The 25,940-nt window shown below is 55.5% G+C and overlaps 1 protein-coding gene across 5 annotated transcripts in view; it reads left to right on the forward strand.

The window, feature by feature from the left end:
- The window catches only part of KAZN (kazrin, periplakin interacting protein), a 1,209,760-nt gene that overhangs the window by 1,070,838 nt on the left and 112,982 nt on the right, over window positions 1-25,940 (forward strand). For 2 of the 5 annotated variants that reach the window (XM_056122676.1, XM_056122679.1), the window contains exon 1: window positions 3,025-3,208. The exons of the other annotated variants lie outside the window; for them this stretch is intronic. In XM_056122676.1, coding sequence (XP_055978651.1) covers window positions 3,040-3,208 — 169 coding nt within the window. In that variant the 5' untranslated portion in view covers window positions 3,025-3,039. Of the gene's footprint in view, window positions 1-3,024; window positions 3,209-25,940 lie in introns of those variants that run through there. 5 annotated transcript variants of the gene reach the window in all.

Consider the following 25,940-nt stretch of genomic DNA (forward strand, 5'->3'; position numbering starts at 1 on the left):
AGAATCTTCTAGATGCATTTACTTTGTTATCCTTTTCTTCTCCCTCCTCTCTCTCTCTCTCTCTCTCTCTCTCCTTCTCTTCCTCCCTTTCTTTTATTTTTGAGTCACACCTAACAGTGTTCAGAGGCTTCTGCTAGCTCAGTGCTCAGGGGTCCCTCCTGATGGTGCTGGGGAACATATGTTGCTGTGACCCCAAGCCAGGCATGTGCTTCAGCCCACTGAGCTACCTTTCTTCCTAAGTCTTGCGGAGCTGCCAACATTGCAAACTTAGACTTCACATTAATTACATATTCCTAATAGCCCTGGGAACGGAAAACGTAGCACTTCAGGTCATGCATAACAACTGCAATCTCCTATCTGTGTCTGTCCCCACCTCCCCTAACATCTCCCTGACACCAACTCCAACTGGCTAGTCCCATGCATCCCAGTGCTGCGGTTTCCCTGTCACGGACAGGGACTGCCTTTGTCTCAAGTGGGAAGTCAGAAGTTGACCAAGAGTTTCCACGTACTTCCAGAATTATGGCGAAGAGCATGTTTCTTTGTGCAGAGGGTGTGAGCTGCCTGGGACGCAGCAATAATGAGGGACTCCTCACAGTGGCCCTTTAGCCTTGGCTCCTCACATCTGCAACAGAGAGGAAATAGACTTACCTCCCAGGGTAGAAGGGAGTGCGTTAGTCCAAAAGAGCATGGTAATCCCCACATCAAAGAGGGTGTAGAGTAGCAAGTTCTGCCAGCCTCCTTTTGAGCACCCACTCCAGCAGGCGGGCTCAGATTTGTAGTCTGCCTCTGCATTTAACATGCACAGGTCCACCCCCTACTCCCCCCCCCCCACACACACACACTTTATTTAAACACTGGGTTTACAAAGTTGTTCATGATGATTTGTTACAGGCATTCAATATTCCAACACCAATCCCCACCACCACTGTCACCTTCCTTCCACCATCATTTACAATTTCCAAATCACCCCTCAAGCCTGTCGTGCAAAGGGTTTTTATGTGAAAGAATCTAGCCTAGATGCTCTTATAAAGCCCATCACAGCCCAACTTACTTATTATGTTCTTGGTTGGGTCCCAAAGGTACCAGTCTCTCTCTTCACATGAGAACTCACAACTCTTTGTTTTTTCTTTGCTCTGTCCTGCCAATTGTCCCAGCCAAGGCAGCAGGATCAGGGAATTCCCTGTGACTCCTGTCTCTTGGAGTGCAGTCTGTTTTTATACTTCTGATGGTTCGGGTATTGAAATCCATGGACAGCTTTATTTCCCAACCAGTGACCTCAGCATTTGATATTAACGTTCAGCACCCCCTGCCCACCTCAGAGTCAGGGTTCCAGTTACACAGGTGTAGGGAGCTTGAGAGAGTCCAGTGGACCTCCACTGTGGGGCTCATTTCCTAGTCATTGGGTAGTGGGGAAGAGATGGGTTCTGGAAGCCGGGAAGGCCATGATGAATGACAGCCAGTTCAGTGCTTGCCACGAGACAGTGCTCCTCAATCATAGAAAAGTGACATGGGAAAGCGATCATTGTTAGAGCATCTTACCACTGGTGTATCCCTGCAGACAGCACCTGTTTTGTATCCCAGTCTGTGGACCTGTACTTATAACCAAGATGGGACGCCAGTGGTCTTTCAGCTTTCTGAACCTGCAGATCAGCATCTGCCTGCAGGCCAGAGTTTGAGGTGTAAGAGCAAGGCAACAGGAGGGGAGAAGTGATTCTGTTCTCACTGTTTGGTGGAGCGCCTTATGCCAATGACCTGGGTGGTCTCAGAACTCAGACGTGGCCTGTGGGAGTTGTAGCTTCTGTCAGAGGGACAGAAGCAGGTCTGGGAAGCGTGGTCTGTGAACTTCCTGGAATGCCAGCAATTGGGGGGAGGGGCTCCTACCTGACTCTTTAGCTTTGGCTCCCCATGTCTGCAGTAGAGTGGGGGGCTAGATTTACCTCCTGGGGCAGAAGGGAGAGCTTTAGTCCTAAGGAGCATGGTACTCTCCAGATCAAAGTAGGTATAAGCTCTTCTGAACACCCACTCCAGCAGGCAGTCTCAGGTTTGTAGAGCCTCCGGCCACCCCCTTCCTACACCTGAGGCCCAGCCCCTAGTTTCTCTAGGTAATCTCCTGTTCTGCCACAGGCATGGATATCCCAGGAGAGAACCAGTAAGTAGTCCAGCTGATGACTGCAATGAGCCCCATTTATTACATGAGGAAGAGGAGAGCAGACACAGGGGCCCCCAACCATGTCGCTGTCTCCCCGTAGGTGTGGAGCCTGTCAGTTTGCTTCCCAACCAAGTGTGGACACATCCCACACTAGTTACAGTCACTCAAGGAAAAGGTAAGGCCCAGGTCGCCTGCTCCTCTCCCGAGCCCACTGTTTCTGCCCTCTGCCGGCCACTCGGTACCTGGAACTGCCCTGCTCCTCAGCCAGGCTATCTCCAGAAGACTGGGGAGACAGTCTACAAACAGGGGTGCCAGAGTCGTCCACTTGATGCGCTCACTTGGGCCTTGTAAAGGCTCGGAATTGTCCCTGACTCCTGAGCCGCTGGCCATCCTGACCCCAGTTCCTCCCGGAATGACCATATTGGAGATGCAGCGAGTGGCCAGGGCTGGGGGGGAGTGGGGGCGGTGTCCAGCGCGTAACACCGCGACTCCGCGCTCCGGTGGATGTTGGGGCAAGTCTGGGCGCGGCGGAGGGGGCCGGGGGCGTGTCCGGGGCGGGTCCTGGACGGACCTGGGGGCGTGTCTGGGGCGTGTCCAGGGCGGGCTGAGCCGCCGGCCTCGTCGGGCCCGGAAGGAGCCGGAGGAGGAGCCGCGGGGGAGTGAGACCCGTTCCCACGTGAGAGGCCCGGCCACCGAATTCCTCGCGCGCGGCGGCCGTGGACCGCCCGGCGTTCGGCCGGACGGAGAGCCCTGGTCCGGCGCGCTCGGGCGGCCGGGCGGGCGGCGTCCGGCCGCGCCCCGATGCGGCGGTGGCCCCGCGCGCTGTGAGCCCAGCGCCCGTCGTCGGAGCCCCCCGCGCCGCCGCGGGCAGCGCCCCCCGGGCACGCGGCATGCGGGCGGCCGACTCGGGCAGCTGGGAGCGCGTCCGCCGGCTGGCGGCGCGGGGCGAGGCGGGGGCCGCAGTGTGCTGGGTCGGTGCGGACTCGGCGGCGGCGGCCCCCGGCGATCGGCCCCGCGCTGGGGCGTGCTCGGTGCCCGCGGAGGACTGCGCCCAGCCGGGTAGGTGCTCGCGGGCCGGGGACAAGGGCCGTGGCACTCGGCGCGCGCGGAGCCCCGAGCTCCGGCGGGGCGCAGGGAGCGGGGGGGAAGGCGCGCGCCACGCTCAAGAGTTAGTTCTCCAGCCGGGAGGCGGGATGGGGGGGCGCTGGGGGCTCCGCGGAATCCCCAGGCGGGCTTAGGCAACGGGTCAAGGCCAAGCGCGCCCGAGGGAGTGGGGTTCCTCGGTGCCCTGGTCACCAGGTCCTGGCCCTACCCCCGCGCTTGTTTGGGGGAAGCGTGGGAAAGGGACCAGCCCCCCTCCCGCGCAAACTCGGGGTGTGACCGCACCTGTAACCCTCTTGGCAGCTGTATAAAGGGCCTCCTGGTGGGCAGCGGCTTTCCCGCCTCCTCTCTGAGCCGGGAAGGGGGGAGCCCTGTCCCGGAGGAGGAGGAGCAGAGCGATTTTCTTCTGCACTTGAACCGCTCACGCAGACGGAGAAACTCAGAAGCGGTATAGACTCAAGTGAAGTGGTCTCTCGTTGTGTAACGTGGGCTCCTCCGCCCCAAGTGGAGAGCCGCGTTTTTCACGTGAACTATGCGGAGTGGGTGTGCCCATTCCGGTCTGTTCCAGAGCTGCCCGCTCCCCTCCCACCCCCAGTTAGGTCGTGGCTGTGTTGGGAAGGGGCGCGGTGGCCGACAACCTCTGCGTTCTTGACCCTGGGGCAGGAAGAAGTTTAGGTGGAAGAGGGGACTCTCAGCCAAGGGTCTGCATCATGCAGGATGAAGTTGGGCTCCTTTACCAGGAAACACGGGGATGAGGAAGGTACAACAGAATTGTTTCTTATTCCTTGGAGTCATTTAAATGCGGTGCCTGCTTACATCTAATCACTGACTCTGGTTGTGTGGCTGCCTTATCTCCCTGAAGATCTAGACAGAAAAGGCCAGAGGTTATTTGCCCAAGATCCACAGCCCCAAGACCAAGGCTGCAGGAATTTCAGCTTCTGTCTCTGGATGGGCGCAGGAATGCTTGGCTCAGACTCCTACAGTTCCAGTCTCTTTAGTGTCAGTCTTTCCTGGATCTGGAACTCTGGGGGGCGAGGGAGGGGGGGTCCTCCTTCTCGTCACCGGAACTGACTCTGGTTAGCCAAGCTGCCCTGGATGTGCTGACACAGCTGAGGTCTTGGGTCACTCTGGGATTAAAAGCGGAAGGCCGAGTAGGGACAGATCCTTGGCCTTGGACCTGGCTCTGTAGTTCAGCCCCTCCCGGCTGCATGAAAACCAACAGAGGCCAAGACTGCTCAGTGTCAGACAGGGTAAGGAGGCAAAGAGTAAGCAAGTGGGAGAGCATGGGCTCTGAGCTTTTCTGAGACTCAGTTTACCCCTCTGCGAAGGGAAGGTGAGTGTGTCAACTATAATGTTTTAGTTAGTTAATTTCTTTATTTGTATTTTTTTGGTTTGGGGGCTGCACCCAGCAGTGCTCAGGCACTACTCCCAGTGTGCGTTGTTCGAGGGTGATGCTTGGGGGGCTGTGTCCATGGTACTAGGGTGGAACACAGTGTATTCTCCAACCCTGTGAGCTAATCAGTCTGCTGACTCTTCCATAACTGGTGTCTGCAAAACCCTTTCTTTGCCTACTTCATTGATACTTCGTGAATCTTAGCTCTCCCCCGGTGGGGCTCCTGTCAGTACCCGTGGACTCAGTTTCCCCTTAGACTATCTGCTCCATCTCTACCCTCCTGAGCTATGTCAGGATGGCATTTGTTTTGTCTTCTAAAATACTTCCCGTGACCCAAGGCTGACTGTTGAGCTGGTGGAGGTTGTTATTATGTAAATATGTGTCGAAGATGGCTGGGTGGAGATAGAGCTGTTTACTCCATGTCTATATGGACTCTGTTCCTGTGTTCATAACAACAATATCCTAATGATATGCTGTAGCCCAGAAACGCCTCTCTGAGGTCTGGGGGGAGAGAGGGCTGTGTGCCTCTGGTGGCCCTTGTGCTCTGTCCCTGGAAGGCAGGGAGCCATGGCGCTCTTTCCCGATGGCAGATGGCATCACAGGAGTGGAACAGGACCAACCCCCCTGCTAAGCTGGAAAGGTCTGATTTCTTTCTGCCCTCCTTGCCCCCTCTCCTGGCCTCTGTTTCCTAAAGATGGAGATGCAGCTTCTGAGAATGTCTCGGGGGCGCAGGGGGAGGCCCAAGACAGCTGTCATACTCGGGTCTCTCTCCTCCTTGGCTGTGATGAGGGATTTTCCTCCAGGGAGGTAAGGGGTAGCTCTTCTGAGATTGTTGCTGGAATAAACATGGGAGCCAGGCAGCGAGATGGGTACCCCTAGAATCTGGGCACTTTGGGCCGGTCCATTCAAGTAGGTAGAAAGGACGGCTTGTTGGATAATGGGGTCTAAGGACTGGCCCCTTCAGATGCTCAGGAAAGAGAGAAATAGTGATGCTCATGGGTGGCGGTGTGGGATAGCACAAGTTGGCACCGTCTGGCACAGACTGGCATTGGTTGGTGGGACTGGCACCGCCAGGTACAGGTAGGTACCGGCTGGCATCGACTTGACAGGTTTACATAGGCTGACACCACCTGGCACAGGTTGGCACTGTCTGGAAAGGCTGGCATGGGTTGGCACCAGCGGGCGCCAACAAGTACAGACTGGCATGGGTTGGTACCAGCTGGCATGGGTTGGCACGGGTTAACACTGCCTGTCACAAGCTGGCATGGATTGACCCAGGAAGGCACTGTCTGGCACGGGATTGGCATGGAATGACCATGTTGGCACGTTCTGGCACTGCCTAGCACAGGCTGGCAAGATTGGAACCAGTAGCAAAAACTGACATGAGTATGTATTGTCTCAAGTGACTCGCCGCCTGTTTCCCTGTTGGTGTCGTGGGAATGACCGTTGCAGAAGCACTCATTGCAACCCCTCACCCCCAGGAGCTTGAAGCCGGTAGTCACCGGCTTGAACCCCTGGGGATTGGGCTGATGGTGGGAATGGGGTCAGTGAATTCCGTCATATTTCTGGAGCATCTCCTGCCAGGGCCATCCCAGCGGACCTGACAACTGTGCCCGTTTCCATGGAACAGATATTTGTCGGGTGGGGAGAACTTCCAGCAGACAACCGGGCACACATGTGGAGTGCGGGGGAAGGTAGTGCTGGGCTAAGAAATGGAGTCAGGTGAGAGGTTCATGGGATAGGTGCCAGGGGCCAGAGACAGTCCCCCTGAGAATAAAGGGCAGAACCGGACTGCTGAGGTCCGAAGGCTGCAAGGGAGTGTGGCCTGGAAGCCTGGGGCACATGTGAAGCTATTTTGTTAAGAGTTGTTGTAACCTAGAATCTAGCAACTAGAAACTTTGTCTCTACCTAAACCTCAGCTTCTTACAGGTACCCCCCCCCCCCCACTCTTAGCTGGTCCCTTAACCCCTAGTCTCAAAAGCCCTGGGGCCTTAGGCACCTCTGCCTTTTAAATAAACCTTTTGAATTCTTATGTCCTTGACTCTCCTGCTCACATGAAGCCCTGGGGGTGGGGGCAGGGGGACCCCACAGCTCTGATGAGACTGTTTCCCAGCTCTGTGCAAGGGTCCCGCAGGAGCCACCAGTCTTTGCAGTGACTAATTTTGGCCACCAATGGGGAGATGTGGGTTCAGAAAAGTATTAACTTCCAGAATCACACAGCCAGGAGGCATCACAGCCTGGGAGGTAGACTGCAAAGTTGTGGGGGCAGATTTTCTATTGTTCTTAAAATGCCCACCTTCAGTTTCAAGGCCCACTTTTAGTTTCCAGGTATGTGATCTTTTCAAAACAAGAGGTAGATTTGTCCTCTCTTTGACATTCCCTTTCTTAAGTGACGCAAGCGTTTGCTGGTCTTGGTGCCATTAGCAAGTTCAGCTTTATATCGGCTTTGTGTTACCCCTGTGGATAAGGATTTCTGGGAGTGGGAGGGAGTGAAGTTGGCATTGGTGTGCTCTGAGAAACCATGGATGAGGGTTGAACGGCAGCATCCTTGGTCAAGGGGGTGGGACAGACAGCTGAGGGTGTGGCTCTCTGGAAAGTTAGGCGAGATAGTCTATGGAAAAATGCAGATTGATCTCCCTGAGGTGGTCTCTGTAGCCCAGTGGGTCAGATAACACACCCTCGTGGGCCCCAAGCCCTAGCTTGGGAATAAAGTACAGCCTTGCTAGAATTTTCCCAGTTCTGCTTCTGACTAGCTATGGTGGCCCTTGTAACAGTTTAACCAGTATCTGGTGCCTCAGGTCACACATCTGTAAAATGGGATCATTATTGCCATTGATATATTGAGTTGGACAGGGATCTGTGTCTTGTGGTGCTACCATTGTCACGGAAGTGGGAAATTCCCATTAATCCAGAGTCCAAAGTGCAACGAACAAGTGTGGTGTGGTGGTAGTGGTGTGTGTGTGTGTGTGTGTGTGTGTGTGTGTGTGTGTGTATAAGAGCACGCGCGCGAGAGAGAGAAAGAGGGAGAGAGAGAGAGAAATTTTCAGGTTTTGAAGTTTGAAATAATGGGATTTGATGAGGTGGGTGATTCTGAAGGATTGTTGCTTGTTTATTTGCTTTTCGAAGCTGTATAAAATTTCCATAATGATCCTTGGCACTCTTTGTAATATTCCTGTGGAACTGTCTAACAATTTGCTGGACTTTTCCCATCAGTCTGGAGAGGAGTTTCCTCCTTTATTAATCATCTCAAAAGCACCCCAAGCAATATAATGAAACATAGTAGGGGAATAACTAATGTCCAGAGACAGTGATTCGAAAGGCCGTACAACTGTGCTTAGTAGGAAGTTTACTGCTGGGGTGGGGGAGGAGGAGGAGGAGAGGAGGCAATAGGCTGGGAAAGGCACCACTACAATGATAGAGGGTAGTGGTCACTCTGGACAACGACTGGACTCTGAAAGGAGGTAAAATGATATGCAGGATAACTTTCTGTAATAGTATTGTAAGCAAAAGTACCTAAAGAGAAAAAAGGAAGAAAAAACTGGGAGGAAGAGAAATTGGGGACATGGGTTGGGGGCAAGTGTACACTGGTGTTGGAACTTTGTACTCCTGAAAGTCAATCATGGAAAATTTTGTAGCTTTGTAATCACAGTGATTCCATAAATTTATTTTAAAAGACAAAGAGCACCCCAGGCACATCTGCACAAGGGAAATAGCAAACTCTGCCCTCAAAGGAGCCTTCATGGGGAGGGGGGTTAAGGCACTTGCTCTGTGCATGGGGAGCTTGGGTTCCATCTGTGACACCACATAGGGTCCCTTAAGCATCACCGGGAGTGACTCCAGAGCACAGAGTCAGGAGTAAGCCCTGAGCCTCATTGGGAGTGACTCCAGAGCAGGGAGTCAGGAGCAAGCCCTGAGCACTGCTGTGTGTGGTCTAACTCCCTCCACCAGCACTACCCTGCCCTCCCCCACCCCCCAAAATTAGCCCTCCTCACCCATAGCAGTACCAGAGACAGAGGTAGGCAGGGCTGAGGTTCAGCCCCAGCAGTCATCCGTAGGGTGTGCCTGCAGCCGCAAGAGTAGCTTCGGGGCTCCCAGTGCTGCTGTGTCCCGGGGGTTCTGGCCCAGTGCTGAAGGCGTGGCTTTGGGGCGTCGGTGCCTGCCTGTGTAGTTATTTTTTATGAGGATGCTCACCGCACCTGCATTCCACACGCGGAGTGTCGGACGAGTGCCTGGGGGCCCAGGAGCAAGTCAGGCTGGCCTCCTGCTCGCCAGGACCCCCACTCAGCACCCCCTGTGACCCTCCCCCTGAGGGCGGGGCCTTCAGGCTTTCCCTAGTCTGCTGTTTGGGTGCCTTCAGGAGAAGCCAGTTGGGGGGCGCGGGCTGCCACGGGCCCTTGGTGCCCTTACTCAGGGGCCCGAGCCCCTCTGAAGCTGCCGTATCCACCCCCCGTCCAGAAGGAATTAGCAACCAGAAAGTTGTGAGAGGTGAGTGGGTCCCGATCCCAAACTGGGTAATACTGAGCCCGGGCAGCAGAGAAGGGGGAACTGGGGTGGGATGGGGGTGGGGTGCCGGTGTTCCCTGTGGAGGCAGAGCATCCTGGGTCGTGTGCTGGACAGTGCCCAGGAACGCTGTCCCCATGGCAGCCCGACTGCGGGCACCTGGACCCCTCTCCTCCGTTGCCACCACCCCTGACTAGATTGGGGGCGGGCCATGGCTCCTGGCACGGGCATGGTGGAGTGCGTTCAGTTCAGTCCCTTTTAATTGTACAGCCGCGCTCAGCAGGCTCTCCCCGGGGGTGGAGAGAAGTAAAAACAACAGCTGCCGCTCCTGTAGGACTGCTCCCTTGGCGCCCTGGCTCCCCGCCATGCTCCCCTCCAGGGCAGAAGATCCCGTGGAGGGTGGAGGGAGGACCGTGTGATGGACTGCTCCAAGCCCAGTGCTCTGTTGCTCAGTGCTGTCCTTCCTCCTCCACCCCCACCCCTCCACCCTGTGCCCCCTTGCAGGTGACTGTGTTGAGGCTCACAGAGGTCCTCAGGTTGGAGTCAGTGACTGCGGCTCTGGACTCTTGGGTCTCTCCCCTGGGCTGGTCATTGGCTGACTCTGACCCTCTGGGGCTCATGGTTTGGGTCACAGGCTGTGATGTCGGGAGCCGGGGGGCTCTTCCTGGCATCTTCCTGGGCGCACTGGCTTCTGTCACCTAGATGGGGGTCCATCTGGGGCACAGCAGTTCCCTCGCCCCCTGGTCTGCTGCCCCTGCCAGTCTAAGAGGTCAGCAGTGTGGAGGGGCGCCCTGACCTGGCTCTCTGAAGGGGGCCCCAAGAGGGAAGTCTCAGCACAGATGGACCCATGGATGCCCCTTGCCGGGGGAGGAAACTGAGACCCAGAGTGAGGAAGGAACCAGCATCCCCCTGAGATATACTCGGGGTAGGTTTCGGGTCAGTGTGAGAGGATAGAAGATGGGATGTCCTCCCTCTGGCCTTTCTGGGGGTGTTTCAGGGGATGATGGTGTCTGGGGGTGCCTGCCAGGGTGTGTGTTCTCAGGCAGGGCCTCCAGAAAGGGACCCGAGAATCTGGATTGTTTGATCTTTGATACCGGTTCTGGGCTGCTGTTTGCCTTTCTGGGGTTGAGTTATTTTCAGCCCGGGAGGCCTTTGGCTCTGGCTCCCCGAAACCAGTCTCACAGCATCCTTTCCCCTTCCACAAGGGATCAGCAGGTGTGAGGTCCCAAGTCACATCTAGCTTCTCTCTTTTCTTTCTTGTCTTTTTAAAATAGGGTTATCCTTAGTTTACGACATTACAGGATTTCAGGGCATTCGCTTCCCCTCCCTGGGTAGAAGACTCACCCCTCCCACACCTCATTCAGAGCCCACATCGCCACCCCAGAGACCCCTTTTACCCATTTACCCTTGTCTCCCAAACTCACCCCTTCCCTCTGGGAACCACCAGACTTTATACTGAATTCAGGGCCTTGTTTCATGGGTTTTATTGTTGTTGTTTCGCCAGTTCCTTTGCTTGGGTAGTTCATATTTCACATGTGAGGGAAAGCACCAGAAATAGTCTTTCACTTTCTTCCTTGCTTCACTTAAGTCACCTCAGGATCTGGGGTTTACCCCTTTAGCAGCAGCATAGTATTCCCCCAAGCACACACCACTGCATGCTCACCCAGGTACATATCTGAGGCATCGCAGTGAAGCCTCTGGTTCAGGTGCTGTGAGCAATGCTATCTCAGCCCAGGGTGCATCTGCCTTCTCACAGTGTTCTTGCCCTGCAAATAAAAGCTTTGCATCGGTATTGCCAACTCTGAGGGATTGATTTGCTTTTTCTTACCCAGGCCAACACATTCTCAGAATCTGTGAGGAAAAGTTCAAATATTCAGGCTCCTACCCTCACAGGGCAGAGGCACCACAGTCCAGGTTGCCCTTGGCATCTGGGCAGCTGTAACTCAGCCAATATTTCTTCTTCCCAAGCCCTGTGAAGGAGCGAGGGGATGCCAGGGGGTTGCTGAGGGCATAGAGGAGACCATCCTCTGACCCAGAGTTCACAGATAGGATACCCACCTCTTGTGGGGGAACGGGCTGTTCTGGGGTCTTTCCCCAGCACCTGCCCCCAACCCTGGATCAAACATGTGTGTGGTGTGTGGGCTAGGGGGCTGTGGACACCTCCATGTGGTCTGTGTTCTTGGTCAGCAGTGCAGGGAGCCCTGGGGACTCTCCCTCAGTGTGGGTTCTGGAGGTGGGAGGCTGTGCTGGGGTCTCAAAGTGGAGTCCCCTGGATCACTGGGCTCCAGTGCAGACTGGGGGTCACCTCCAAGGGTGACTTTCAGGGTCCAGGGTGGAGTTCGTGATCCCGTCCTTCTCCCTTGTTGAAGTAAAACGTACTCCATGAGAAACTTATCATTAAAACTGTTCTTTAATATACAGTCCAGCTGGCGTTCAATACTTTGGTGGTGCTGGCTCATTGTTATTGATCTCCACTGCCAGAACTGTTTTGTCATCCCAGAGTGGAACTCTAACCCCCACTGCCTCACTCCCAAGCTCCTGGAACCCCCTTTCTACTTTCTGTCTGTGCACTCGCCTATGGTCTGGGCCTCACCTCCGTGGATGAGACGGTGTTTGTTTGGTGCCACTCTGCTGAGGATGAAACTTCCATCCTGCCCTTGGGTGGTGGCTCTGGGACCGAGGGCTCCCCTGTCAGATCAGGCCTGGGGTGCGCCACTCGAGCCCGTAGTATGAGACTGAACCCTTCACAACGCACCCAGGCTGATGATCTGCGCTGGCCAGCCTGTCGTTCGCAGAGTCCTAGAAGCATATTGGTCTGTTGCGCTTTCTTAGTGCCTGCCCTCACCTTCCTGTGCTCTTTCTTGATCCTTCTGGTCACACTAGCCCCATTTCGGGGGAGACTGAGGTCCCAAAGTTGCCTTCCCCCTGGGGAGGGGAGGCACAGTGTAGCCCTGCTGCATGGTTGGTGCAGGGGGGCTCTGGGTGCTGAGTGGAAGGGTCTGCCTGGGGTTCTGTCCTCTCTTTTGTGTCCAAAAGCCAGAGGGGCCTTGTTACTGAAAGGGCAGTGGAAGCAGCCAGTCCTTTCCCCTGCCCTGACCTGCTGGCCAATTGAACTGTCTGTGGCCAGAAACACCCCAAATCTGTCCTAGCCAGTGTGGAGACCCCTGGACTTCACATTGCTGCCAGTAGAATTAAAGATCTAAACCTTGAGCCAGAGCAATAGGACAGCAGGTGGGGCGTTTGCCTAGCATGCAGCTGACCCAGGTTCAATCCCCGGCATCCCATGTGGTCTCCTCATGCACTGCTAAGAATAATTCCTGAGTGCAGAAGCAGGAGTAAACCCTGAGCATTGTTGGGTGTGACCCAAAAGGAAAAGAAAAAAAAATAAATATAAAAGAACCAAACCTTGACACTTGTCCATTGGTGGCTGCTGGCCGGATGATGCCACCAGGCCTGCCCAGGGCACGCTAGTAGAGACCAGTCCTGTGCCCGGAGCTCACGCAAAATGTTTGTTTCTCCAGGGGATGCTGCCAAAACTGTGCGGCTAGCCCTTGCAGTCCCTGAACCACCTGCATCCAAATCCCCAGAGGCTTGCTGTGGTTTTCAGGTTTCACAGTCAGGTTCCTGGGGTGGGCTGAAGGTTCCTTCACATCCTTCACACAAGAGGTTCTGGCTCTCCCTGAAGTTGGAAGACCAAGGCCTCCACCCATTCCACCTTTACTCCTCTGGGGTCTTCCCAGCCACCGGGTGCCAATGAAGTCCTTGTACCCTTATGCCCCTGCCCTCTCAGCTCATCCTCCCGGAGCTCCTCAGCTGCAGCCAATGATAACAAAACCAGCGTCACCTAAAGAACTTGTCAGAGATGCAAAATTCTCAACCTTTCTGATGGGAGTCCAAAACTTGCATGGGGCGGAAGGTTCCCAAGCAATGTTCAACAGGTTGGGGGTCACTCCTGGAAGTACACCCCGGTCGGATGATCAATGCTAGGGCCTGGTGCTCCATGCCACTAGGGTCCAGCAGTGTGGAGGCAGTGCCAGGGTCACCCCAGGAGCGGTTGGGGGTGTCTAGGGCTGCACTTGGCAGTGCTCAGGAAGGCCATTCGGTGCCAGGGATCTAACTCCAGTCCTTGTGCATGCGTGGCATGCATCCCTGACCCCTGCACTAGGGTCAGAGCAAGCCCAGGCAGGTGCTGCTGGCATACCTGAGGCTTGAAACCAGTCAGCCAGGCAGGCATCCCTGGGCTCTCAGAGGCTCCGTTTGCTTCAGTTTTTCCATAAATCCTCTTTCCCATCTCCTCCCTCTTCCGATCTTCTTTCTGTCCCAGGGTTTGCTGGGTGGGGTGTGTGACAATCTGCCTCTCATTGGTTCTTTGGGAATCCTGGCCATATCCCAAGGGGCAGTGTGATGGGGGCATTCTGTGTGTATGGGGGGGGGCAGGGATGAATGGATGCGCTGCTTTCTCTCTCCCAGCATCCTCGTCCTCTCGATGCATCCTTCCCATCCTCTCTCCCCACATCCTCCCCATTCTGTCTTTCCACATCCTCTCTGTCCTCTCTCCCTGCATCCTCCCCATCCTCTCCCTACATCTTCCCCTCCTCTATCTCTGTCCTCTTCATCCTCTCTCCCTGCATCTTCCCCATCCTGTCACCCCGTCCCCGTCCTCCTCCTCCTCCTCCTCCTTCTTCTTCTTCTCTCTCTCTCTCTCTCTCTGTCCCATGTGGCAGCCTCCTGCTCACCCTCTGCCAGGATCTCTAAAGAGCAGCAGGCCAGATGGCCCCCCCTTCCCTGGGGTCCCTGGGCCCTCTCATGGGAACACGCCCTCTGCTGCTTCCCTTGGCATTCACTCGCTAGCCTGGAGAAAATTGGCAGTGCCCACAGCTGCGTTCACCAGACAGCTTTGTCTCATCCATGTCAACCCAGTGTGGACAGAGTGTCAGACCGGCTGGCCCTCTTGGCACTCACCTGCCAAGCTCCGCTTCCCTGTTCCGGGAAATGAGAGCCACAGCACCAGCCCCGACTCATTCCAGGATGTGTGGCTGCTTTACACAAGCCTGGTGCTTTGCACACTCCAAGGTCCCTGGCCAGAGGTTGGCCAAAACCTGGGGTTGTGTCAGCACATGCCTGCCCATGGCAGGTGGGGCGCAGGTACTTGAGGACATGTGTCTCCCTAGCACTCTTCGGGCTCTGGGAATGGGGGAGGTCTTGGCTGCAACTAGTTTTTAATCCTTGTTCTCTGTAGCCTGTGGCTCAGGGTCTAGGCACTATGCTGGGCTGTCAAAAGGGAAGGGACCGGCTTGGGCACAGGCTGTGAGACACCCCAGCATCAGAGGTAATGAATGGACAGTGACGTTGAGGAAGTTCTGACTCTTGGTCTATTCCACAGCCTCAGGAATGCCTGGCTCAGCCTTCACCCAGCCTGGCTGCAGCAGGCCAAGTCTTGGTCTGGAGTTTCAGGTTTGAGAAGCAGGAGCTTACTCCAGTCAGCCCAGGGCCGAGGGCGCTGTTGTAAGGATTCCTCAGACAGTCTCCACACGCTGAGGCCAGCCACGAGGGATTCAGCATAAACCCTGGGAGCCCTTTTTCTCCATCCAAGTCCTTTGGTATTCCCACCCAAGGGCTCTCCCTAACTGCCTCCCTCTGTTCCACTCCCATGGACTGGAATTCCAGAGCCAGGGTCTCCTGGCTGTCGAAAAAGCCTGCAGGTTCTTAAGTACTTGAGAATCAGAGAATCTGATTGGTCTCTGCCTAACCAATGGTTTAGCAGCTCCTGGGTCAGGTGACCATTCTGGTCCAAGAAGCTGTGTCTGTTAAGGATGGGCAGGGAACTTGGTCTGTGGAGCTGTTGCTTTCAAGAACCATGGGAGAGTTGTTATAGTGGGAAGTTAGGGGCCAGGAAGACAGACACACTCATTCTGTCCCTTCCAGTCATTCCTCCCAAGCCAGTACCTAGCAGGGTTAGAGACTTACTTGCCGTTTAGAAGCCCCTACCAGTTTGTGTTTATTCTTAAGTATTCATTCACTCATCTTTACATAGTGTCAAAAACCAGTCTCATCATGATGTTCACTTTTCAGACTATCGCCAGTTTGAGAATCTTACACACTAAATCTTTCCTCCACATGGTAACCCCGGACATAAATCCAACACCATGGCACATGAATGCCTCTTTCAGGAACTTCCTCCTCCCTCTAGCTGTCTTCCCTCCCAACCTGTGCAGAGCAGATGTGCTGAGTGTGTGGGTGGACGGCCTCCGCTTGGCCTCAGCTCTCTCATCCACTGGAGCCCAGGTGAGGGAAGAGTTAGAACCTCCGCGGTCACATCCAAGGGAAGCGTGTTCCCTAGGCAGCTGTCCGTGCTGGCTCTCCTGGTGTAGGTTTAAGGGGCTCAGCCGATGCCCCGTGATGCAGGTAGGGAGCTCAATATTCCTTGGACTGCAATCAGAACAGGTAGGACTGACACAGCTCCCTGTATCTGGCCAAGACTATGGAATAAGGGCACCATGCCCCTTTTCTGCCGTTTGCCATGCAATGCCCACCCCATGCTAGCAACAACTATTTTCAGGGTGTTGGGGGGGGGGGGATGTTGAGATATACCCAGCTATGCTCAGGGCTTAGGGATCACTCCTCACAGTGCTCAGGGGACCATATGTAGTTCTAGGGAATCGAACCCGGGTCAGCAGTGTACAGGGCAAGCACCTTAAAACCCCTATGCTGTCCCTCTACCAACTTTTAGAAGAAACCCATCGATGTCCAGGGAGACATTCCCATAGCCCATTTTGGGTACATAGTAGCACCCGTGGCCAAATAAACAGCCCTTGCCTCTTGGCAGGAGGAGCCTGCAAGCGTGTGCATGCAGTCAGAGGCTCCAAAAAGAGGACAGAGGCGGGAGAGAAACAATACGTTAACTGCCGGCCGGTTGGAAAAAAGGGGAGATTGAATTTCTCTGCCTGCCTGGAAATGTTTAACTTGATTCCACTCCCTCCCTTCCAGGGGCATAGGTTGGGGGCCTGGTTTTACCCCCAACTCCTCCAAAGGTCACATTTTATTTTTTTGCAGGTGTGCACCTAGAGAAAATGCTAATATGGAAGGAGATTTATAGCTTTCTCCAGAGAGCAGGAGTAGCAACAATTTCCTGGGCTGCAGGGTTATCCTGGGTTAATTTTACGTTTACTGAGCTGAAGACTCATTGGCCCTGCCCTGGGGGGGGGGGTCGCAGGAACCAATACTGTCTACTCCCCTGGAGAGGAATTGAAGGGCACTGTCCACGGGCCTCAGAGCTGGAGAGCCAGCAGCAGCCCCCGGGTTCTTTCTGGATTCCTGGAATCTCTGCAGTGCCAGGCCACCCATCATCTCACAGAAGTTACCACACTGGCCAGGCTGCTCATCAGCCTGTGATCTGGGAGGCTCTGGCCCCAGGCGCGGTACCCTTTTGGGGTACATACCCCTGCCCCGTGTCCGGACACATCCACAGGGAGTCAGTTTGCTGCTGCTCTGCAGAGACAGGTCCAAAGCAGGCTCGAGGAGGGCACACGTGTCATCTTTAGCATTCCACCCCCACCCTCCTGTGCCTGCTGCCCAGCTCTGGCTATCTGATCTTCGGAGCCCTTTGAGCAGCCACCAGTGGCCCATCTTAATTCAGAGGCATTGCGAAAGAGGCTAAGCCTACCACCGAGTCGTGCCAAGTTTGAGACTCTAGCGGCTGGGTCCAGGGGAGAAAGGGGCGGGGGAAAAGATCTAGAAGTTCAGCTCCAAATAGTAGGGCAGGAGGAGGCAGATTTACGAGAAAAAAAAAAAAGTCTAAACTAAAGAAAAACCTGACCTGCTCTAAACCCTTCACGCCGCCTCTGCTTCTTCCCGTTCATTCCTTTATTCCAGTGGGACACTTAGCCCCTGCTGTTCTCTAACTAGTGTCATTTTCTCTGGGGGCTGAGGGAGTGGGATTTGCAGAAAGTATATTTGGTCTTAAAGGCCTCCTGAGGGGCTTGGTAGCTCTTACTCCCCAGCTTGTGCCTGGTCTGCTTCTGCGCCATGGACCCGCCTTGGACGGATGGACTTTTGGGTCAGGGTTGTGCTGGATACTGGGACACGCACTGTGCCAGTGTTGCCAAAAGGCGTTTGAGAAACATTTAGAAGAATGTTTTTCAGTCCCAGAGATGTCCTTGTCTTGGTTGCAGGGGGGTGAGGGGGGTGGGATTGTTTTCCAGCCCGGGAGCTGGTCCCCTTGAGTGGAAATCCCCTCTCTGTCCTCTGGCCTCTTAAAACCCAGGTGCCAGCACTACACGATCCTGTGTGCTGTCCTGGTCTCGTGTGTGCGTGTGTGGGCATGTGTGTGCCCGCATGCGTGCACGGTATATGTGTGTGTATGTGTGTGTATATGTGTGTACACGTGCACACGCACATTTGTGTGCATGCATGCATACACGTGGGGGAGGTGAAAAGCAATGGGGTTTTTCCAGTTTACATTTTTCGAATAGTTTTGACCCTGCTCGCCGAGCAGCAGTGTGCAGAGTCGAGTTGTGCCTGCCATCTGGGCAGGGTGGTGGTGAGGGACCCCTGACACACACAGGGGCATTGCACCAGTCGGCATTGCATAGAGGCAGGAATTCAAGTTCTTTTTTTACTGTGGAGGGTGGAGAAGTCCAACAGCGAGAGGAGGCAACAGCCAGAAAACCAAGGGTCTTGCTGTGCCAGGACCTCCAGGTTCAAATCTCAGGGACTGCCTCCAGCTGCCGGGAGGCCCTCTCCCCAGAGCTCTCAGCAAAGCATATCCTGAGTCGGGGGGCGGGGGGCAAGTCAGGAGTTTGCAGGACAGGCCGTGGGGAGCCGGTCTCAGGATCAGAGGACAGTGGGAGGGAGAGATCTGAGAAATCCAGGCATTTGGCTGCACTGAGCACGGCAAGCAGCATCCCTTGTTGTATCTGTATGTGGTACTGTGGTCACCTGTTGGACACGCAGGGACCCTAGACACAGGGCGGTTAGGAGGCGCCAGGACTTCCATGCTGACCACCTCACCCTGCTGTTTTATCCATGTGGCCCCTGTGGCTCTCGGTGAAGTGCTCAAGGCATTGGTCACATCCTGAAGTCTGGCACAGCATCTGTTAAGGCCATTTCCTGGGGACAGAAAGCCCTGTCCACGAACAGCAGACAAGCGGGTCCTCGGTCACAGTTTTGCATCTTGGATCTTGATCATATGTTTGGCGCATACACGACACTCGTAAAACTCTCCATGTTCATGGGGGTTTGGGACTCTTCCTGGCTCAGGGTTGACCCCTCGCAGTACTCAGGGGGGTCACATGTGGTGCTGGGATCGAACCCGGTTCCCAGGGTCAGCCGTGTGCCTGTCAAGGGCCTTTCCTGCCATCCTGTACTGTCTCTCTGGCTACCGCTTTTATTTATGTTTGGTCCTGAAGGTGGATGTAGCCTGTTGGGAGGAGGGACATGGCTGTGGGAAGCCCCCTGCTTGGAAAGCCCAGAATCTGGGCTGTAGGGTCCCTGGGGGTGGGTTAGGCCAGGGGGTGGGGTGCCCCTGGCACTTAGAATGGAAAGAGGCCCAGGAGAATTGAAATGGACTGACAAGCTCAGAGAGGCAGGGCTGAACCTACAGGTCTATGCAGGCGTGTGAGATGCAAGAAAAGAACTAAGTAGGGGAGCTGGTGGCTTCCAGCGTTCCAGGGCCCCCGACGCCCCCCAGTGAGCTGGCTGCTGAGCTCAGCACTTAGTCCTTGGCCCTTGGGTTGGTGGCCCCTTCACGAGGGCCACGAAACCATCCCCTGCGACTGTCCCTGTTCCAGGGAGCCAGGGCAGTCAGCAAGAGAGAGGCCAGAGAGCTGGGAAGAGTGGCTAAAAGCCCCTCCTATGGCTTCTGCAACAAAGTGTCATTCGGCCAGAAAGGCCTCCCGACTGCCTTGCTGTCCCCTCTGGTCGATTGGCTCCTCTGGTCAGTTCACGAGTCTTTGGGAGCCTGGTGTGTTTGGGGATTGCTAGGTCCCCGGGGCGCATGGTGGATCATCGTCCTGGGAAGGGGCATCGTGGGAGAAGCCGGGCTGCCGGGTTGACCGTGGGCCCTGCTGTTTCCTGCAGTGTGGAGCCCCAGAGGCCTCCCGTTTCCAGGCGGGTCTCGGTGTCGTCATCTGTGAAGGAGTCTCCACCCGGCTCCATGTCCAGGTTGCTGGGAGGACGGCCAGCCCTGACGGGCAGCTGTGTAGTTTCCCGGCCTTCCCAGGACAGCTTGGGAGAATCCAGCCGGGCTGGACTTCCCCGTGAAACCGCCCTCACCCCTGTCCCCATGGCCTGGGTCTGCTCTTCCTCGGCCCAAGGTAATTTTTCTATTAACTTGATTGGCTGGAAACTGGGGCACCCTTGGCGTGTGGGAAAACATCTGAGGCCGGAAGCTTCCCCCCCGCCCCACAGCCTCCACTGCCCCTGCTAGCACTTGGGGTTTAGCTGCCAGAGGGAGGATCCAGTATCACATGGGGACACCAGGATGCGCTCCAGTCGCCCCCTCTGAACATTCCCAGATGGTGCCTTCTGGAAACCCCCACGAGTCCCACCCTGGTGGCTGGCCCTGCCCTCCTGCCCGGCCCTCAGCCCCCCGACCCTGGCTGCAGCAGTGAGAACCTCCAACCGTGCTGGTTAGTGACTTTATTGCTGAACCATTTAGAAAGGAGGCCCTGCCAGTTTTTTTAAGTGAAACATTTAAAGTATGTGGAGCATATTTTATTTCTTCCTAGAGCAGCTGCTATATCAGGCTGGAGCCTACGGGGAAAGCTCAGGACTTGAGTTCTGCGGATTGGGGTGCGGGCTTCATACCTTGTGCACCTCCCACTAAGGGCCAGGCGGGACGGCGCTTGCCCTCCTGGGTTCAGAGCAACCAGGCCACGTCTGCTGAGGGCTGGGGTTATGGGGAGGGACACCAGGTTCCCTCTGGGATCTCCAGATCTCTTAGTCAACATCTTCATTGCCTGGGACACAGATACTGTTACTCTCTTCATTCGCCCCAGGTGAGGGTGCAGAAGTGACCACCCAGAGCGAGCTGCTAAAGTGGTCTCCCCAGGGTGGGTGGCAACACTCCTGGGGATCACTTGAATAATCCAGGGGGCAGTAGTAGCTTCCAGTACAGTTCGGGAGCACATTGTTCTTTTGGACAAAAGCAAATCCTCAGTGGCGGTCTCAATTTCTTTTTGTTTTCTGGAAAAGGGGGATGTGTTAGGCCAAATAAGTCTGGACTCCAGGATGGAGTCCAGGCCGTGGGACTCCAGAAAAGTTTCTCAGAACTGTCGTGGTCACCTCTTACAGGTGAGAAAGTGGTGGGCCCATGGGTCACTTCCAGCAAGAAATGTTCATTTCTCACTTGCTGCCTGAAGGCCCATTCGAGACCGTGTGAATGACCAGCAATGACCCTGTTTGGAGTCCCTAGTCTTGACATGGCTCGAGTTTTCCTGTAAGCCCAGCTGTTTGGAACCTATCTCTGAAGAGGCAGGAATTTCAGATCCACCACCATGGAGGAGGTTCTGTCCGCCCACTGAGGCATAAATGTCTGCCCCTGCAGGAGCCCGAGACCCACTGCACCCGAGTGGAACCCCTGGGATGATGTCTGAGAGCTGGGGAGAACGGGCTGGGGAGAACGTTCCAAACACTGTACCATCCGGCGTCCAGGCCATCATTGCCCAGCAGCCAAAGATATGGCTTCCAGACCCCTTTCTCAGGGTCTCAGTTTGGCTGCCTGTAAAATGGGGATAGAAATGTGCCCTCCAGACTTGGGAAGGCAGAGTGCTCCTGCAGGGATCTAGGCCTGGGAGCTCCCCCTCTATGATAGGTAGATTCCGGTGAATGATGCAGGTAGAGGCTGCTGGCTCAGGCCAAGGTGCAGGAGAAAGGCAGGGCTGGGATTCCCCCCCCCCCACCCCATAGTGGCAAGGCCTATGTCCAGTGGGTTCCTCCGGGCTGTCCACTCTGCGCTGTGGGTGGCACTGACAGTGGGTGGATGTAGCCATTGCTCAGCTCTCTTGAATTCCCTTCTTGTCTGGGGTTTTATTTCTCCCTCGGACGGAAGAGAGACCAGAGAGAGGAGGGGAGAGAATGAGGGCGGAGAGGAAACTGACAGTGCTGCCTGGTGGTCACTGCTCTGTGTTGGTGCTTCCATTAGGAGCCAGGCCCTGTGGAGGGGAGAGGCTTGTGCAATCGATCGTTCTTCTGAGGGAGGACCCGAACTTTCTTTTTCCTTTTTCAAAAAAAAAAAAGTACAAAGAAAGACCCCGTTTTCTCCCTGGGCCTGATTATCGGATTCTTTGTCCAGGCATTTTGATTGGGAAATAATCCCAGCTTGGTATTGAGGACTGGGGGGCTCAGTCCAGTGGTTGAGAACATGAGCTTTGTGATCAGACGGACTCCAGAGTTGGAATCCAGCTGTGTCCCTTGGGCCAGCTCCATGACCTTGAGAACATGCTAGTCCTCTGGCTTCGTTCCTTCTCTGCATGGCCAAGAGAAGTCCCTACAGCTGGGTGAGAATGGTCTGTGGGCAGGTGAGGTACAGACAGACAGTCAGTGTTGGTGTAGGAGAGGGGTGATTTAGGCAGAGTGTGCAGAAACAGCCTCGAAGTAGGATTCACCTTCCAAGATGTCGAGGCAGGAAGCTCAGTCATTGCATTCAGAGAGAAGTTCTGTTGTGGGGAGATAAAGTCTGTTTTGCTTGTCCCATTTCTGAAGCGAGTGATAGCTTGGAGTGATACTCACACATTGCTGGTGGCTTCTAGCATGCAGGGACACTGCATGCCCAGAAAACAGCCCTTGGCAGAGGAAGCTTATCAGGATGTCCAGTTTGCGAGGCCTAGAAAACACAACTCAGACTGTCTTGAGGACAACGTTGCCTCGTGTAACTGGAAAGTCAGGGAACAGATTCTGACTTCAGGTGGGCTGTGAGCCCGAATCTGCCTCCCAGTGGGAGGCTCGGCAGCACCTCCATGTCCCTTCCTTCTGGCCTCATTAAAGAAAGCAGCACCTAGGCTAGTCGAGGACTCTCATCGGGCTGTGGTAGGCCACACTGGGTCGCATTGCCTTCCCTGAACCAGAGGCAGGTGACTCCCGTGGAAAATATGACATCGATGTCAGTTGCACAGAAACATCTGCCGAGTCCTGGGGGTCCCTGGTCGCCTGCCATCTGTGGGTCCCCCTGGCACAACCCTGAGGAAAGGGCAGCCCTTTCATTGCTTGACCCTCTGCCCAGGCAAGCAGACTGGGGGCTCCATGCCATCCCGGGCATCAGGCTTTGGGGCCCAGCAGTCCTAGCTGCCACTTTCTGTCAGGGATCTGAGCAGTCTGCATGACAGGAAAATGCACCCCCCCCCAAAGCTAGCTGCTCCCCTCGAGCTGAAGTCACCTGGCTTTCAGTGCTGGGGTGGCCCAGAGCTACAGACCCCAAAGACTGCCAGAGGCCACCCTCCCTTGGGTTTGCAGGGCCAAGGCTTGAAAGAATAAACTGGAATCCTATCATCCATAGGGACCCTCCTTTTCTGCAGGGGTCCTTGGATTTTTGTCCTGCCTGAGGATTCGGGAGCCATGTGCCCCTGAGGTCAGCTATTCCTCAACCTCCCCAAGAGATGGGGGCCGGGAGTCCTCTGCTTCCTGAGCCCCCGTGCCATCTTGCAGTGCAGGAGCTCTCTCTGTGTCCATCCTGCTGACCCCCAGGCCTGTGCAGGCTCAGGGCCTTGCAGAGGTTGATGAAAGCCCGAGGCCCCTGTCCTCGAGAGAACCAGGCTCTTTCTGGGAGAAGAACTGGGTGGGGCAGGGCTCTCCCTTGGAAACTGACCCCCCCCCCCCCACACACACACACACACCACCACCACCACCACTACAAGTATGGAAGAGGACCAGTTCAGCAGTCAGCGCCTCTGTGCTTCCATCCTCTCTGCAGAAAAGACGGTTAAGCAGCAGCCCCTAAAGGGAAAATGCCCTTTCTGTGAAACATGAGAAGAAGACAAAGGCCACATTTCGAGCTGGCTGGTGGTGCCCACCCCGCCCACCTGAGCCAGAATGGCCAGGTGGCTCCCCAGGGCGGGGGGAGGGTGGCTACGCAGCCTGGGGAGTGATTCACAGAGGGAGGAGTGGTGGCAGGCTATTTGAGTGGACTCCTGTGCTGCTTGCTGTCCCGCCCCTGGCCAGGGTTTCCGTTTCAGCATCAGGTGACAACGGCCCCGGGAACACAGAGTGCTCCTGCACACCCCAGCTGCAGTTCCTGGCTGCCTGTGGCTGGGCCCACAGTGTGGGCCAGAAACAGGGACGCAGAGTCCAGGTGGGCTGCTGCCCACTTCTGGGGCAGGCGCTCTCCAGGGGGTCAGGTGGGATCTGAGCTGGGCTGGAGGATGTGCTCCAGGCTTGTCTCCCCCACCCACCCTCCCACCCCCATTCCACAGTGCTGGGTAGAGGCATACTACTCCTGATACTGCTCTTCCCGGGCCACGGTGCCCAGATTTCTCTCTCCAAGTCAAGACCAGCGTGGCATTTCACACTCAAAGACTGGGACTCTGCAGGACTGGGCCCCAGGGCCGCCTCTCTGGCCCCAGAACTCCCTGCCCCTCTTGTCCCGTTCAATCAGCTTAGCTAAGAGGCTCTTCCATGCCTTGGGTCTTCCAGGCTTTCTGATGGGTCACTGGCCAGGTGGACTTGAGGGCTGCGGACACAGTTCTGGAGCGAGAGAGAGAGAGAGAGAGAGAGAGAGAGAGAGAGAGAGAGAGAGCCTGAGGTCCAGGCCTGCTCTTCAGAGAGAAGTGGACCTGCGGAAGATGGGCACCAACTCTGGTCACCGGCAGACACTCTGCCGCCAGATTGCCTGGGTTTCTCAGCACTGCATTACCAATTGCATTACCAGGAGGACTGAGCAATAATGTGGGTGAAGATGTAGAATCATTCTGGCGTACTCAGTGAGTGGCTCTGGAAGTGTGACTCTGAGCCCTCTGTTGATGTTGGGCAAATACAAGAGCAGAGGGATATAGAGTGCAGTCGAAACTCACCTTTCTCACCACATGCTTCCCCGTGCAGAAATGACAAAAGGATGGTGGGGGAAAGACTTTGGCCGTTGAAGACCACCACCCTTCTGCCCTGGACGATGGCTGTGCTTTGCCTCCCCTCTCTGCCCCTCTTTTTTCTAGACTCCCCCAACTGAGTACTAACTTCCTCAGGCACCTAATACACTCGTCCTGTTAGTGATTAGCACGAGGGGGTGGGGTGCAGGATCCCATGTCGTCTTTCCCGGGGACTGTGAATCTCCATATCTCAGTCTCAATCGTTGAATCCTCCAAGGATGAGCTCCTTTTTAGAGTGAGCACCATCTGGGAACACTGAGATAAGTACCTGGACTGGATCGGCGGGGACTCAGTCATGATAGCTGTCCTAGTGAGTGCTCCCAGCTAGTGGGAGGCACTGGACCACCTCTGCGTGGCAGCTTCTGAGCCCCTGGCATGAGTTCCCGTGGGATGAGTGAAAACGTGGCTTTCAGGTTGGTCGGGAGGCATCTCTGCTGCGCTGGGGCGTTTGGACCCTCAAAGGCAACACAGAACCCTGTGTTGCCAGGAAGTAACCTTCTCTTGGCTGGGTCTCTGTGGACAGGGACTTCTCTCCCCTGGAGTGTGTAATTGAGGAACACCCCCAGGTATTTCCTGGCCTCACAGCCCCTGTGTTAGAGACCATCATCATAAACCATCCAGGATCCGCAGGAGGGACGCCCAACTCTCTCTCTCTCTCTCTCTCTCTCTCTCTCTCTCTCTCTCTCTATCGCTCGCTCACTCCCTGGAGGCCTGGGAGTGAGATCTCTAGGTGAATTTGGGAGCAAAGACGTAGAAAATGGGTTGTCTAGAAAATCTGACATGTGCTACCTTCATATTTACTTATTGGGATATTTCTTTATCGGGGTACTTGGCAGTGCTTGGGAGTGACTCCAGCTCTGTGTGTGGGGTCACTTCTGGTGGTACTTGGGGGACCATGTACCGTACCATACCTGCCCGCATCACCTCTGTTGCATGGACCAGTGCCAGGGATGGAACCAGGGTTGGCCATATGCAGGGCATGCACCCTGTGTGCTTCCTCTTTCCAGCCTGATATACGCATTTATTGTCTTGAGGTATAAATTATGTATCACGAAATACACGGGTCTTCCTTGTATCATTTGAGTTTTGTGAGGTTGAGATGTTGATGGAAGTGTCCAGTCAGAACGGACAGTGAGGGGGCATCTCCCCCAGCCTAGACTCCCGAGCCCCTGCTGCTCCATCTCCACTCGGAGCCCCAGGACTCCTTGCTGCTCCCCGCACCTCCAGACCCCGTGACTCAGCCCTCTCTATCATTTCCTCCCCCACTGGGTTTGAGAGGCCCCGGGGGTCAGGGCTGTGTGGTTATTGAGGCCAACGCTTTCCCTCAGAACATCCGGGAGGTTTGCCCTTTCCTTTAATAATGATCCTGACAAGCTCCATGTGACCCCCATTTAGAACCTTCTGGAATGTTTCCACTTAGATGATTGCTTTGTTTAATGTTTACCACAGGCCTGGGAGCCTCAGTGCCATTTTCAGATAAGCTCAGAGGTCACCCATGCAAAGGTCAAATAGCAGGGATGTGGGTGAGCAGGGACCGAGCCCGGACGGACTGCCCCAGATCTGCCCGCATCACCTCTGTTGCATGTGGTTCTCACGACCCACCAGGAGCCCTGTGAGGGGCACAGCGGAGCCGCACCCCACCCCCCTGGAGACTGTGAGTGAATCTTCTCAGAAGTAGCATGGACCCAGGGCCTTGGGGAGCTGGGAGCGCGACATATAGAGG

Source organism: Sorex fumeus, unplaced genomic scaffold (genome assembly GCF_029834395.1).
Source record: "Sorex fumeus unplaced genomic scaffold, SorFum_2.1 ptg000047l, whole genome shotgun sequence".
Lineage (NCBI taxonomy): Eukaryota > Metazoa > Chordata > Mammalia > Eulipotyphla > Soricidae > Sorex > Sorex fumeus.